Here is a 12517-nt window from a genome sequence, read left to right as displayed (position 1 = left end):
AAAGATTTTTGAAGATTTGTCAAATGTGGCCAAAGTTATTAGCAAACCAATAAGCACTCTGTCTATGGAAAAGCAGAACTATCAATAAATACCTATTGATATATAAAATCAGCTCAAGCAGTACTTTGGTATTCTATGCTGCCACCTCAAACCAAATGTATTTCCTTTCACTCCTTTATCCAATCATCCTTATATGCCATCTTCTTACCACTCTCTCTCCTAATTTACTCATCCAGTCCAAATTTACTTAACAAACAAACCATCTGCTTCCTTTCTAGAGATGAGGGTTTGGTAAGCTGGGGAAAGGCATTTAACATTTAAAATAATCATTGTAACTAACCAGAATATACTGCTATTTCCCAGGATTTTTTATCTTTGCTTACCTACACATTTCTCATTCCTCTGCAAGCCAATCATTCTCTCTCTCTTTCTGCTGAGGTACAGTTGCTTGGGCTTAATTCAATGTTGGCATGTCTGATCTAGCATGTAGGCTCCAGATAATCTTAAAATTGTGGTCCTTCATTCAGATTTACTTTCAAATCAGTCTATCGAAATGCCCATTAAGATCTTATACTGCCTCCTCATCAAGGTGTATTCCCTTTAGCACCATAAAAATGAAATTCATCTCCTTCTTGAGACTTTGAAGTTAGAGGTCTTTTGTAAAGAAGCTTTGCTGCATGATTCGTCTGGCCCAGATCTAGCCTTTGCTGTTACCTCTAACTATAACATTCTTCACAAATATTACACAGAAAAACGTTGAGGCAGACTAGCTGTCATTTTTTGCTCCTCCTTTTAGGTCAAAGTAGATCCTCGGAGAAAGTTTTCATTGCTGAAATTCTTCTGTGTAGGCCCACAGCTGATACCAAACATTCTTTGCAGACACATTTATCAGCTTGCTTCCAGGTCCTGCTTAGAACGTTGTTAGCTCCCTGCCTTCGTTCTTGGTGTCATTTATTTTATTATTTGATACCTTTACACACTTATGAGACCTCAATATTTGGTTAGATGATCTTTCTGAGCCTGGATCGACCATAAAGGCCATTGCACTGTTCATTTTTGCTTCAATTTTATTGGACCACTCTATACCATAAACCCTATAGTGATTACTCTTCACCTATTCACTACAGAGCTCATACTGAAGATATTTCTGATTTTTTCCCACGGTTCTTGTAAAGAGTGCTTCCTCCTTTACTCCTCAAAATGGCTTGAATCTTGCAGTTCAATCATATCATAAGGGAAAAATCTTCCCTCTACCATTGCACAGGACAAAGCTGAGGGTACTAGTCGTACAACTCCCTGTGCAATGTGATATACAGATGAATTATCTTCCACAATTAGACTTTTAAAAATGACCCATAGCAGCAGCTGTGCTGCAAAAGCACCTTCAATCCTTCACTCACGCCTTTTAACCTCATGTATTATGCTGGCTAGCATGTCTTCACATGAGCTCTTAACATTGTTTAAAGAATTTTCTCAAGCGGCAATGACAGCCACTTGCACTGCTCTCTTAAAGTCACTCCGCCAATTTCTTTCAGCCTTTTTTTGCTGTCAAGAGTTATAACATACGTGTCCAGTTTCCATCATCTCCTGTGTTTGAATCCATTGACTGCTCTGAAACAATCTCTTATGCTCCGTTTCACACAGACATCCACTCTTTCTTCAATGCAATTGATGAACTTTAGTTCCCATCGGGATCCTTGTCTTATTCTTTCTCAAGCTACTGATATAATTTGTCTTGCCCTTTATTTGTAAGTGAGATATCTCTTAGTTTTCTCACAGCCCCTATTGACTGGAAAACCACAGTGGAGTTCCTCGCTCGAAAAAATTCTTATACTCAGTAATTTGTGGTCTTTGTCTCTTCTGGTCATTCTTGGCAAAATTAGTGAAAAAGAGAAAAATTGGCAGCTCTCTTTCAATTTGAGGAATGTAATCTGCTAGACTCAATTGAGTTCAGTTTTCACTTCTTTCATAGAATTGAAACCTATAGGTGAGGGGCCACACTGGGGAGCAGGGAATGTATGACAGTATGCAGCAGTACTGTGCAGGCAGCCTACTGTGGGTGGGACAACAACCTCCAGTGGAGATATAACCACAGTCTGTAGGCAAAAGTATATTAGTTTAGTAACTCGTGGGAAATGTTTCCTGGACAGACGTGCTTTTCTGAAAGGTTTGTGTGGCATCTTCCAGTTGAGCAGAATAGTTTCCCCTCAGGTGCGGTTATGCTTTGGACATATTCGGATTCTGACGATGTCAGGACATTTAGGGGGTCATTACGACCCTGGCGGAAGGCGGAGAAGCGGCGGTAAGACCGCCAACAGGCTGGCGGTCTTTTTTTGGGAATAATGACTATGGCGGTTACCGCCATGGTCATCCGCCGCTTCTCCGTTCCGCCCGCCAGGGCAGAGACGACTGCTGGGCTGGAGACCAGGGTCTCCAGCCCAGCAGTCGTCACTATACCGCCAGGGGTATTTTGACCCTGCTGACCGCCGTGGATTTCATGCGGTTTGGAACCGCCATGAAATCCATGGCGGTAAGCACTATCAGTGCCAGGGAATTCCTTCCCTGGCACAGATAGGGGTCTCCCCCACCCTCACCCCGACTCCCTCCCCTACCCCTCCACTACCCCCCAAGGGTGGCAGGACCCCACTCCGACCCCCAACATAACATCACTCATACACACACGACACGCACGCAGGCACCACCAACACACATACACACACACACACCGACATACATGCCAACATCCACACACACAGTCAGTCACGCACACCCACATTCAAACATACACGCACACAACCATATAGACATATCTACAGTCATACACGCACTCATTCCCAACCTCACAACACCACCGCAAGCATACACGCACTCACACCCCCCCACTACATACACACACGCACACCCCCATGCACCCACACAACATACAACAAGCCCCCCTACCCCCCTCCCCTAATGGACGATTGACTTACCTGGTTAGTCGATCCTCCAGGAGGGGACTGATCCATGGGGGCTGCTCCGCCGACACCACACCGTCAACAGAACACTGCCACGCCGAATCACAGGACATGATTCGCTGGGCGGTGTTCTGTTGACGGGGCGGTGGAGGTGGAGCATCCTCCCCTTCCCCGCCACCCGCCAGTATGGCTGTTGGCGGCTCTCCATCCGAAAAAGGACGGAGAGCTGCCAATGGTCATAATACGCCAAGCGGCAAACCGCCACCACTGGCAGTCTTCCGCACGGCGGTCCCTCGGCGGTCTTGGAAAAAGACCGCCGAGGTCAAAATGACCCCCAAAGTGGTGAAAGGCTCCTTGGTGGGCAAAAAAAGAGTGCGAGAATCCTGGCTCAGCGTTGTAGGACTCTGTGCTTGGTGGAATGAGGGGAAAAAGAGGAAGAGTCTGGCTTCTCTGTAGAGAATGCCTGGGAAGAGGTGTGAATCTTGAGTGGATGCAGAGAATGGATATGATGGAGGAAAGGCATGTGAACTAGAGTAAAACAGCACCTCAACTACTATGGAAGGCTAGAGAGTGGAGTGTCTGTTTATACTGCGCCCACAAGAAAATACCCAGTAATCCCCTTCTACTGGGCCGCTCTGCTATTTGTTGCTTTCTCGCCTTTCGACTCACCTGCTTACAAACGCATCTATCCCTAAATGTCTTCCCTGATTTATAATGCTTGTGTACATTTTTTAACAATGTTTGCGTGGTATTTATATGTTGTTTAAAGTGCTTTGAATGGTCAGATTAAATGGCACAAATTACCTGACAAATCATATACCTAAAAAGCATTATCCCCATCTTATCTATGTCAGGGTAGTTTTCAATATGGAATACAAGTTTCCCCATAAAACCCTTTTGCAACAACAAGGCTGTAAACACTCCTGGCAGAAGGGAAAGAACTAGTTTTAATTCTGTTTACAAAATGGTGCGACTTTTCCCTTTAGTTCATCTCCGAGGCTCTCCACATTTTTTTCTGTACCACCTCATGTTTCATAAGCACTTCCTCCTTGAAATATCACCAACTTTTAATTCACCACAATTACTGTGTCAATATGATGGATCTCGACAGCTCTGCATTCTGTCTTTTTTATGTTACTTTGCATCCACGATGTGTGATCAGCAGAGAAACTATCAATTATTCAGAAAAGTTTCTAACTATTTAACTTTCATCTCTTCTGCAGCAAATGTACTCCTGTTCTAACTTGGGTGGTGCTTCTGTTTTCTTTTAGGTCATGGATTGTACTATGCCCGTCCTTGGAGAGCATCAGGTTGAAGACAGGCAACTTATTGCCGATTTAGTTATAACTAGGATGAACCAAACCCTGTCAAAAACACCAGTACCATCCCCTCTGAGACCCTCTACTACTCAACAGCCTCAGGTATGAACTCCCTTTATGCTCAACAGAACAACTGGCGCATGGGCCCTTTCACACCTTTGAAGATTACATTATTTCTCCCAAACCGCTGTGAAAGATGTGAAACTGTGGCTTGCAATCCAGCATTTTGAGTATTATATCCATGTTATTTGAGACAGTGTTTCTTTACGCATGCTCTTTGAGTCAGAGTGAGGCTCCAGGACTTTGTTTTTGCTGGCACTATCGAATGTTGGGGTGCTGAACACCAAGGGTGTGTTGCCTAAATTTTCCTCATGCCTGCTTCATCAACCACCAGATACTCCCTTTCCAATTATCTCACTCTTTCACGTTCTTCTTGATGCCTCCTGTGTTTGTCATTGTTTTCCAGTCTTCAGATCCCTTCTTTTTGCTCCCATTTGTCTTTTTTTTTGTTCCTTGTACTTGGTTAAAATATGGTAAGGAAAATTAAGTACCCAAAAAATATGTGGGAGCAGAAGAGTGCAAAGAGGGTAATAAATAAACGAATAAATAAATAAATGATGCACACAATGAGGAACGGACTAATTGCAGATGTGTTTAAAACCATTTTATTAGGCCAAGCAGAAAGTATTGGCATAGCCCAACATCAACACTGGAGCAATTATTAGAAGTGGCTTCTTAACTCTGAGGTGGCCGGCCCTATCAGAATTATGAGATCAACGTGAAAACATAGACCAGTTTGCCTTGATTTAGAGATTTCTGCTGCTAAAGCCAGCTGAAAACTCCAGGTGAAACTGGGGTGAAAATGTATCCTGTAACCGCTCCGAAGTAATTGGTTCTCCAGGGATTGGCATCTTTAGAGGAGGCATCAGACTTAAAGAGACTATATTGGGGCCATTCAAATTGAAGCCTTATAGGAGCAAATGCAGATTGCACTCACTGGGTACGATCGAGTAATTCATTTTGAGAGCTGACTGAACATTGTCAGCTGATAGAAGCAGACTTGCACTATGAAGATGACATGAAAAAATGAATAAATATATTATTGTTAAATAGAATAGAGGAATCTTTGTTGTGTGAGCCTGCCCTAAAGGTCCATTCTGCAAGGAGGCCAGAAATGTTGCTGTATGCAAAAAAAAGGTGCAGCTTCTGTCTTACTAAGGTGATGCTTCCGACGGATTGTTTAGAGGTGGTTTAAAGCAACTGTGAATTCATGAGCAAGACTTCAAAGCATATTCATTTTAAGAAAATATATGTTGGCTTTTATACATTTGCTTCGAGGGTGAATTACATAAATTTTTCAGTTACGTATTGTTTTATTAAGTTTGTGCTATCATCCGCTGGTTGATTTTTATCACACAATTAGCATATTCTGCCTTTAAAGACTTTGATGCCCATTGGAGCTTCTTCTGGGTGTCACTCGCATAATTATAAATGTTCAACACATGTCCTCAGATGATACCACATGCTAAAGTTCAATATAGAGATTGAAAAATAAAGGGGAGAGAGTTGAGCCATGTGTGGAGCCCTACAAACAAAAGGTAGGGACTCAGAGGTGAAAGTAGGTAGTACAGCTCATTGGACCGCTAAGGAGAGACAGGATTGGGATCATGGATTCACAGTGCCTTGTTTGCTTTGCATTTCTCTATTTTTAGCACAAACTTAATAAAACAATACGTAACTGATAAATTTATGTAATTCACCCTCGATCGCAAATGTATAAAAGCCAACATATATTTTCTTAAAATGAATATGCTTTGAAGTCTTGCTCATGAATAAAGTGTTTGTGATTACCGCTTCAAACATGGTAACGTTGGCTTAAACCCCATTGGTATATTTAATTTACTAGCCTAGAAAGCCAGAAGGGCAGGGTGTGGTGTATTTTTAAATTTTCCATTTGCTACTGCTAGGCCTGTCTCTCCTGTAGGATAACATTACAGTTGCATCATTACATTTTATAAGTGTAATTTCCAAATGGAAAGAGATCAAATCAACTCAAATCATTAGCATTTATAAAGCGCGCTACTCACCCGTGCGGGTCTCAAGGCGCTAGGGGGAAGGGTGGGTTACTGCTGCTCAAAAAGCCAGGTCTTGAGGAGTCTCCGGAATGCGGAGTGGTCCTGGGTGGTCCTGAGGCTGGTGGGGAGGGTGTTCCAGGTCTTGGCTGCCAGGAAAGAGAAGGACCTCCCACCCGCCGTGGAGCGGCAGATGCGAGGGACGGCGGCGAGCGCGAGGCCAGAGGAACGGAGGAGACGGGTGGGGGTGTAGAAGCTGAGGCGGCGGTTGAGGTATTCCGGTCCCTTGTTGTGGAGGGCTTTGTGTGCGTGGGTGAGAAGCCGGAAGGTGATCCTTTTGCTGACTGGGAGCCAATGCAGGTGTCTCAGGTGTGCGGAGATGTGGCTGTTGCGGGGTACGTCGAGGATGAGGCGGGCCGAGGCGTTTTGAATACGTTGCAGGCGTTTTGGGAGTTTAGCGGTGGTCCCAGCATAGAGGGTGTTGCCGTAGTCCAGGCGGCTCGTGACGAGGGCGTGGGTCACAGTTTTTCTGGTGTCAGCGGGGATCCAGCGGAAGATCTCGCGGAGCATGCGGAGGGTGAGGAAGCAGGCGGAGGACACGGCGTTAACTTGTTTGGTCATGGTGAGAAGAGGGTCCAAGATGAAGCCGAGGTTGCGGGCGTGGTCTGAGGGGGTCGGTGCGGTGCCAAGGGCCGTGGGCCACCAGGAGTCGTCCCATGCGGTCGGGGTGTTGCCGAGGATGAGGACTTCCGTTTTGTCAGAGTTCACCTTTAGGCGACTGAGCCTCATCCAATCTGCGACGTCCTTCATGCCATCTTGTAGGTTGGTCTTGGCGCTGGCGGGGTCCTTGGTGAGGGAGAGTATAAGTTGGGTGTTGTCGGCGTAGGAGGTGATGATGATGTGCTTGCGTACGATGTCGGCGAGGGGGCTCATGTAGACATTGAAGAGTGTCGGGCTGAGCGATGAGCCTTGAGGTACGCCGCAGATGATCTCGGTGGGGTCTGAGCGAAAAGGTGGGAGGTAAACTCTTTGGGAGCGGTTTGAGAGGAAGGAGGCGATCCAGTCCAGGGCCTGGCCTTGGATCCCGGTGGAGCGGAGGCGGGTTATTAGAGTGCGGTGACAGACGGTGTCGAAGGCAGCCGAGAGGTCGAGGAGGATGAGGGCGACTGTTTCACCGTTGTCCATCAGGGTTCTGATGTCGTCTGTGACTGAGATGAGGGCGGTTTCAGTGCTGTGGTTGGTTCGGAATCCGGTTTGTGAAGTGTTGAGAAGGTTGTTGTCTTCCAGGAAGTTGGTAAGCTGTTTGTTGACGGTCTTCTCTATTACCTTGGCGGGGAAGGGGAGGAGCGAGATGGGGCGGAAGTTTTTCAGGTCGCTTGGGTCAGCCGTAGGGTCCTTTAGTAGGGCGTTGACTTCGGCGTGTTTCCAGCTTTCGGGGAAGGTAGCAGAAGAGAATGAAGAGTTGATGAGGGCCTGGAGGTGCGGGGCGATGATGTTGTCGGCTTCGTTGAAGATGAAGTGAGGGCAGGGGTCCGATGGGGCGCCGGAGTGGATAGAGTTCATGGTGGTTTTGGTTTCTTCAGTGTTGATGTGGGTCCAGGCGTTGAGGGTGATGGCCGGGGGTGTGGGTTCGGTGATGCTTGGTTGGGTCTGGTGTCCGAAGCTGTCGTGGAGGTCGGTGATCTTGCGATGGAAGAAGGTGGCGAGGGAGTTGCACAGGTCTTGTGAGGGTGTGACGGCGTTGGCGTTGGGGGTTGGAGAACTCTTTAACGATGCTGAAAAGTTCTCTGCTGTTGTGGCTGTTTTTGTCCAGTCTGTCGGTGAAAAAATTCCTTTTGGCTGCGCGGATCAGGTGGTGGTGTTCGCGGGTTGCGTTTTTGAGGGTGGTCATGTTGTCGGCGGTGTGGTCCTTGCGCCAGGCCTTCTCGAGGGCGCGACATGTTTTCTTCGATTCCTTCAGGGTGTCAGAGAACCAGAGAGGTTTTTTGGTGATGGCCTGTTGATGCGTGCGTCTGAGGGGAGCAACTTTGTCTGCGCAGTTGGAGATCCAGTTTGAGAGGCTGAGGGCTGCGTCGTTGGGGTCGGTGGTGAGGGTAGGTTGGTTGACGGTGAGTGCGGAGAAGAGTTGTTCTTCGGGGATTTTGTTCCACTGTCGACGAGGGATGGGTTGAGGGCGGAGGTGGCGGGTCTCGCGTCGGAATGTGAAGTGGACACAGCTGTGGTCGGTCCAGTGTAGAGCGGAGGCGTGGCTGAAGGAGACGTGTTTGCTGGCGGAGAAGATGGGGTCAAGCGTGTGTCCGGCGATGTGGGTGGCAGTGTTCACCAGTTGCTTGAGGCCGAGGTTGGCGAGCAGGGCGGTGGTGTTGGGGTCGTTGTTCTGTTCCAGATGGAAGTTGAGGTCGCCTAGGAGGATGTAGTCCGGCGAGGCCAGGGCGTGCGGGGAGACGAAGTCGGTGATGGAGCGGTCCGGGGGGGCGGTAGACGAGGGTTCCTCTGAGGGTGGTCCTGGGGTCGGTGCAAATCTGGAAATGCAGGTGTTCAGCAGCGAGAGGGGTGTCTTCGGTGGAGGTGGTGACGCTGATGGAGTCTTTGAAGACGATGGCGATACCTCCTCCTACTTGGTTGGTGCGGTCTTTCCTGGAAATCTTGTAGCCTTCGGGGATGGCAGTGGTGATGTCTGGGGCCGAAGAGGCGTTCATCCAGGTCTCTGTGATGAAGGCGGCGTCCGGTGCTGTGGAGTCCAGGAGGTCCCAGAATTCAACGGCGTGCTTGTGGACAGATCGAGCGTTGAACAGGATGCACTTGAGGTGGTTGATGGCGCGTGGGCTGGTGGTCGTGGTATTTGCGTGGTGGAAGATGCATTTGCTGGAGATAGTTCCTGTTTGGTGTCTCTGGTATCCTAATTTAAAGTCGAACTTTAAATTGCAATTCTGAAAATGCCGCTTTTAGAAAGTTGCCATTTTCTTGCCTTAGCCATTTGGTGCCTGTACCTTGTCTCTTATCACTTTACTGGGTGTAGTTGACATATGTTTTTTTTCATTCTTCCTAGACAGCCATGTGCAATTGGAGCTTAGGTGTGACTGGTTGGGCCATCACTGTCAGGGTGAGAGGGAGGATCTGGGTCCAGCCTCATTTACACCTGAATAGGCTGTGTCCCCTTTACACACAAAGGACTGCATACCACCATTTAGTCAGTCTGGTGACAGGTCCTGGAAGACACAGCATCTGTGCACTTCAAAGATATGCCTTTAGAAGCTTCTCCCGACTTCAAAGGCATAACTGTGTATAAAAAAGTAACTCAGACACAACCACTTCAGTAAATTTCTGGACCTATAGAGACTCTGCCAGGAAAGAGAACTGCTATGCTTGGGAAAGAAATGGCTTCTGCTGCTGCCTAACCTTGTTGACCTGCTGCCCTCTTGTCTGGGGAAGAAGAGTTGGATCTGCAACTCACCTTGAACCCAGGACCCAAGAGTGATTCAAAGGGATGGTCTGTTGGCCTCCTGGTCTGTTTCCATGCCCTCCAAGCATGCTTTCTGTTTCCTCATCTGTCTTTCTCCCCGATGCTCCCTACAAGCCCCACCGCAAACTCCATTTTCAATTTTGTTTTTAATACTGCTACTTGGCCACTCACTACCTTTTTTATGCTTATGTGCACTTGCTTTTCATTTTATTTAATTTTTATGTAATTTACTGCTTTAACTTGGCTGGTCAGAATGTTAAAATGCCACATTAAAAATCCTCTGTAATGCATTACAACATACAAGTGTACATGCAGAATGACATACACATGTACATCGTTGGCCATCTTAGAATGGATTTTCTTGAATAGAAAACCTATTGCAAAGTTGCTTACTGTGTCTGCATGTACAAGCATGCAGCATGCTTTGCATGTCAATTCAAATGAAATAAGTATTGGCAAAGCCAGTACCTCACATTTTTAGGGCTGGCCCTTATTGCCTTAGGCACTGCTTGTTAATAATGGCCCTCACGCTCTGGAACTTTATGAACAGAGGCCATGTGTTCACACACACAAGCTACAGCTGTTCACATGTTTTTAGGTTATTGCAATGTATTACATTCATATATTTATCTCATAATTCCAACAAATCAGCATGAAACCCTGCTGAAAGCCAAGAAAGTTTCATGTCAATGTTTGACCTGCAAACCTTACCAGAACATATAAACCCACAAAGTGAACTCTGAGGGGCTCAATGGTGTAAATGCAAATGGTGATGGCAGTGCTTAATATGAGCTAGTCATTGCCGGTTAGCAACATCAGCACTCTTTTTCAATCCGTGGGCGTTGTCCCGAAGTAAACATTAAGGGGCCTGATTCACACAGGTAGCTTACATTTCTAATATGTTTACTACTTTTTGCTTTTTCAATAAAACAGAGTGTAAGTTACTTAAAAAAAGAAAACAGTGGTAAATCGAACAGCACACATGGCCAACCATTGGTACTGCATCACCTTCTCATAGAAAATATTGGAGGTAGGGAATGAAAATAAAACCCTATTGGTAATATTGTTAAATTAGATTAAATTAAATTATTTAAAACAGAAAACATATAAATGAATATATATATATGTATGTATATATAAATATACATATATATATATATATAAAACAAATAGAAGAATAGTCTATTCTTGGGATTTGTAGGCTGCATTGCTACCCAAAAGGGCCTCCCAGTGCTAAACAGCTATGGTTGGAATGCCACTTCCAAAAAGTTTCAAAAAGAACTGATTTAAGCAACTTTCTGATTCAGTTTTCCTCACATGCTCCGAAAGAGAGTCTCACACCTTAGGGACCAGGAACACAAAGGAGCGTCCCTCACTTCTGGATTTCCTGAACCTGGGATCAATTACTGACTGGTGGAGCGGAGCAATCTAATAACGTTGTGCGCAGTGAGAAATCTCTGAATCAGTTTAGGAAATTACTCGATGGGCCATGCACAGTGCTTAAATGCACAGTGCTTAAAAGTGGATCCTTTTAGTCACTGGTAACCAGAGCAGGCTTGCCAATGCCACAGTTACACAATGACTTCTAGGAATTTTCAGCAATATATGAGCTGCAGCGTTTTGAATAACTTGAAGTCTTTTATGACTGTACCCAGGTACAGGGAGTTCCCATCGTCTAGGTGGGTTATGACCAGTCCTTGCACTACAATCCTTCTCAAGTATTCTGGCAGCCATCCCAGCATCTTTCTCAAAGTTCTTATCAGGCCGAACCAATTGGATGTCCATGTGTTTTCTTGAATTGCCATTGCCAGCTTGTTATCAAACCATACCCCAGACTCTTGACCTCCGATTTTGGAGTAGATTGATCACCAAGAGCATCAGCCCACTTCAAATATAGCCACCTACATTGGTTGTTCCCTCCCACCATAACCTCAGTTTTTTCCCAAATTAGTTTCAACCTGCTTGCTGTCATCCAATCTACCACCTCCTTATGGCACTTATTAAGATGGCTGGATGTCTTCTCAGTTTGATTGGAGAGGGAGATGATAATCCAGGTGTCATCAGCATAAGATATTGTCGAGAAGCCATACGTTTGTATGCTTTTGACCAGTGAGAGATCATACAGATTGAGCAATGTAAGACTTAGTGAGGATCCCTGTGGGACCCCACACTTAAGGGTGTGGTTTTCTAACAGTATACCTTCCTCACATACCTGAAACATTCTATTTTGGAGGAAAGTAGCAAGCCACTTTAGTGCTGTTCCAGTTATGCCTATTGCCATTTATCTTCTGACTAGCACTGGGAGAGAGGCCATGTCAAAAGCAGTGCTGGGATCTAATAGGATCAGGGCTGCAGTCCCTCCCTGATCAAGAATGACTAAGTTCCTGTGTTGCTGCAAGTAATGCCATTTCCGTACTACTACCTTGTCTAAAACTGGTCTGGGGAGGATCCAATATGTCATTTGTGTCCAGATATAATGAGAGACTTTGTTAATCAATTTTTCCAAGATTTAACTAGGACCTGTGACAACGGAAATCGGACTGTAATTTTTTCATTTTAGGGATTGGCTGCTGCTTTTTTTAATAGTGGTCTAAGAATGTCCTGCTTCCAGGTTGCTGGGACAGTTCCTGTGTTATGGGACCAGTTAAGCATGTCTGTCTTCATGGTAATTAGTGCTTTCGCACCTTTCACCTGAATATCAAAGGGAGC

At 45.9% G+C, this 12517-nt stretch overlaps 1 protein-coding gene across 1 annotated transcript in view; it reads left to right on the top strand.

Annotated features, from left to right (window-relative positions):
- Positions 1-12517, top strand: part of SYN2 (synapsin II) — a 1016740-nt gene that overhangs the window by 867150 nt on the left and 137073 nt on the right. The window contains exon 10 of the mRNA XM_069206656.1: positions 4226-4375. Coding sequence (XP_069062757.1) covers positions 4226-4375 — 150 coding nt within the window. The remainder of the gene's footprint in view (positions 1-4225; positions 4376-12517) is intronic.

Source organism: Pleurodeles waltl, chromosome 9 (genome assembly GCF_031143425.1).
Source record: "Pleurodeles waltl isolate 20211129_DDA chromosome 9, aPleWal1.hap1.20221129, whole genome shotgun sequence".
In the NCBI taxonomy this organism is placed as follows: domain Eukaryota; kingdom Metazoa; phylum Chordata; class Amphibia; order Caudata; family Salamandridae; genus Pleurodeles; species Pleurodeles waltl.
The sequence above is the reverse complement of the archived record's forward strand: the minus strand, read 5'-3'. Positions and strand labels throughout refer to the sequence as shown.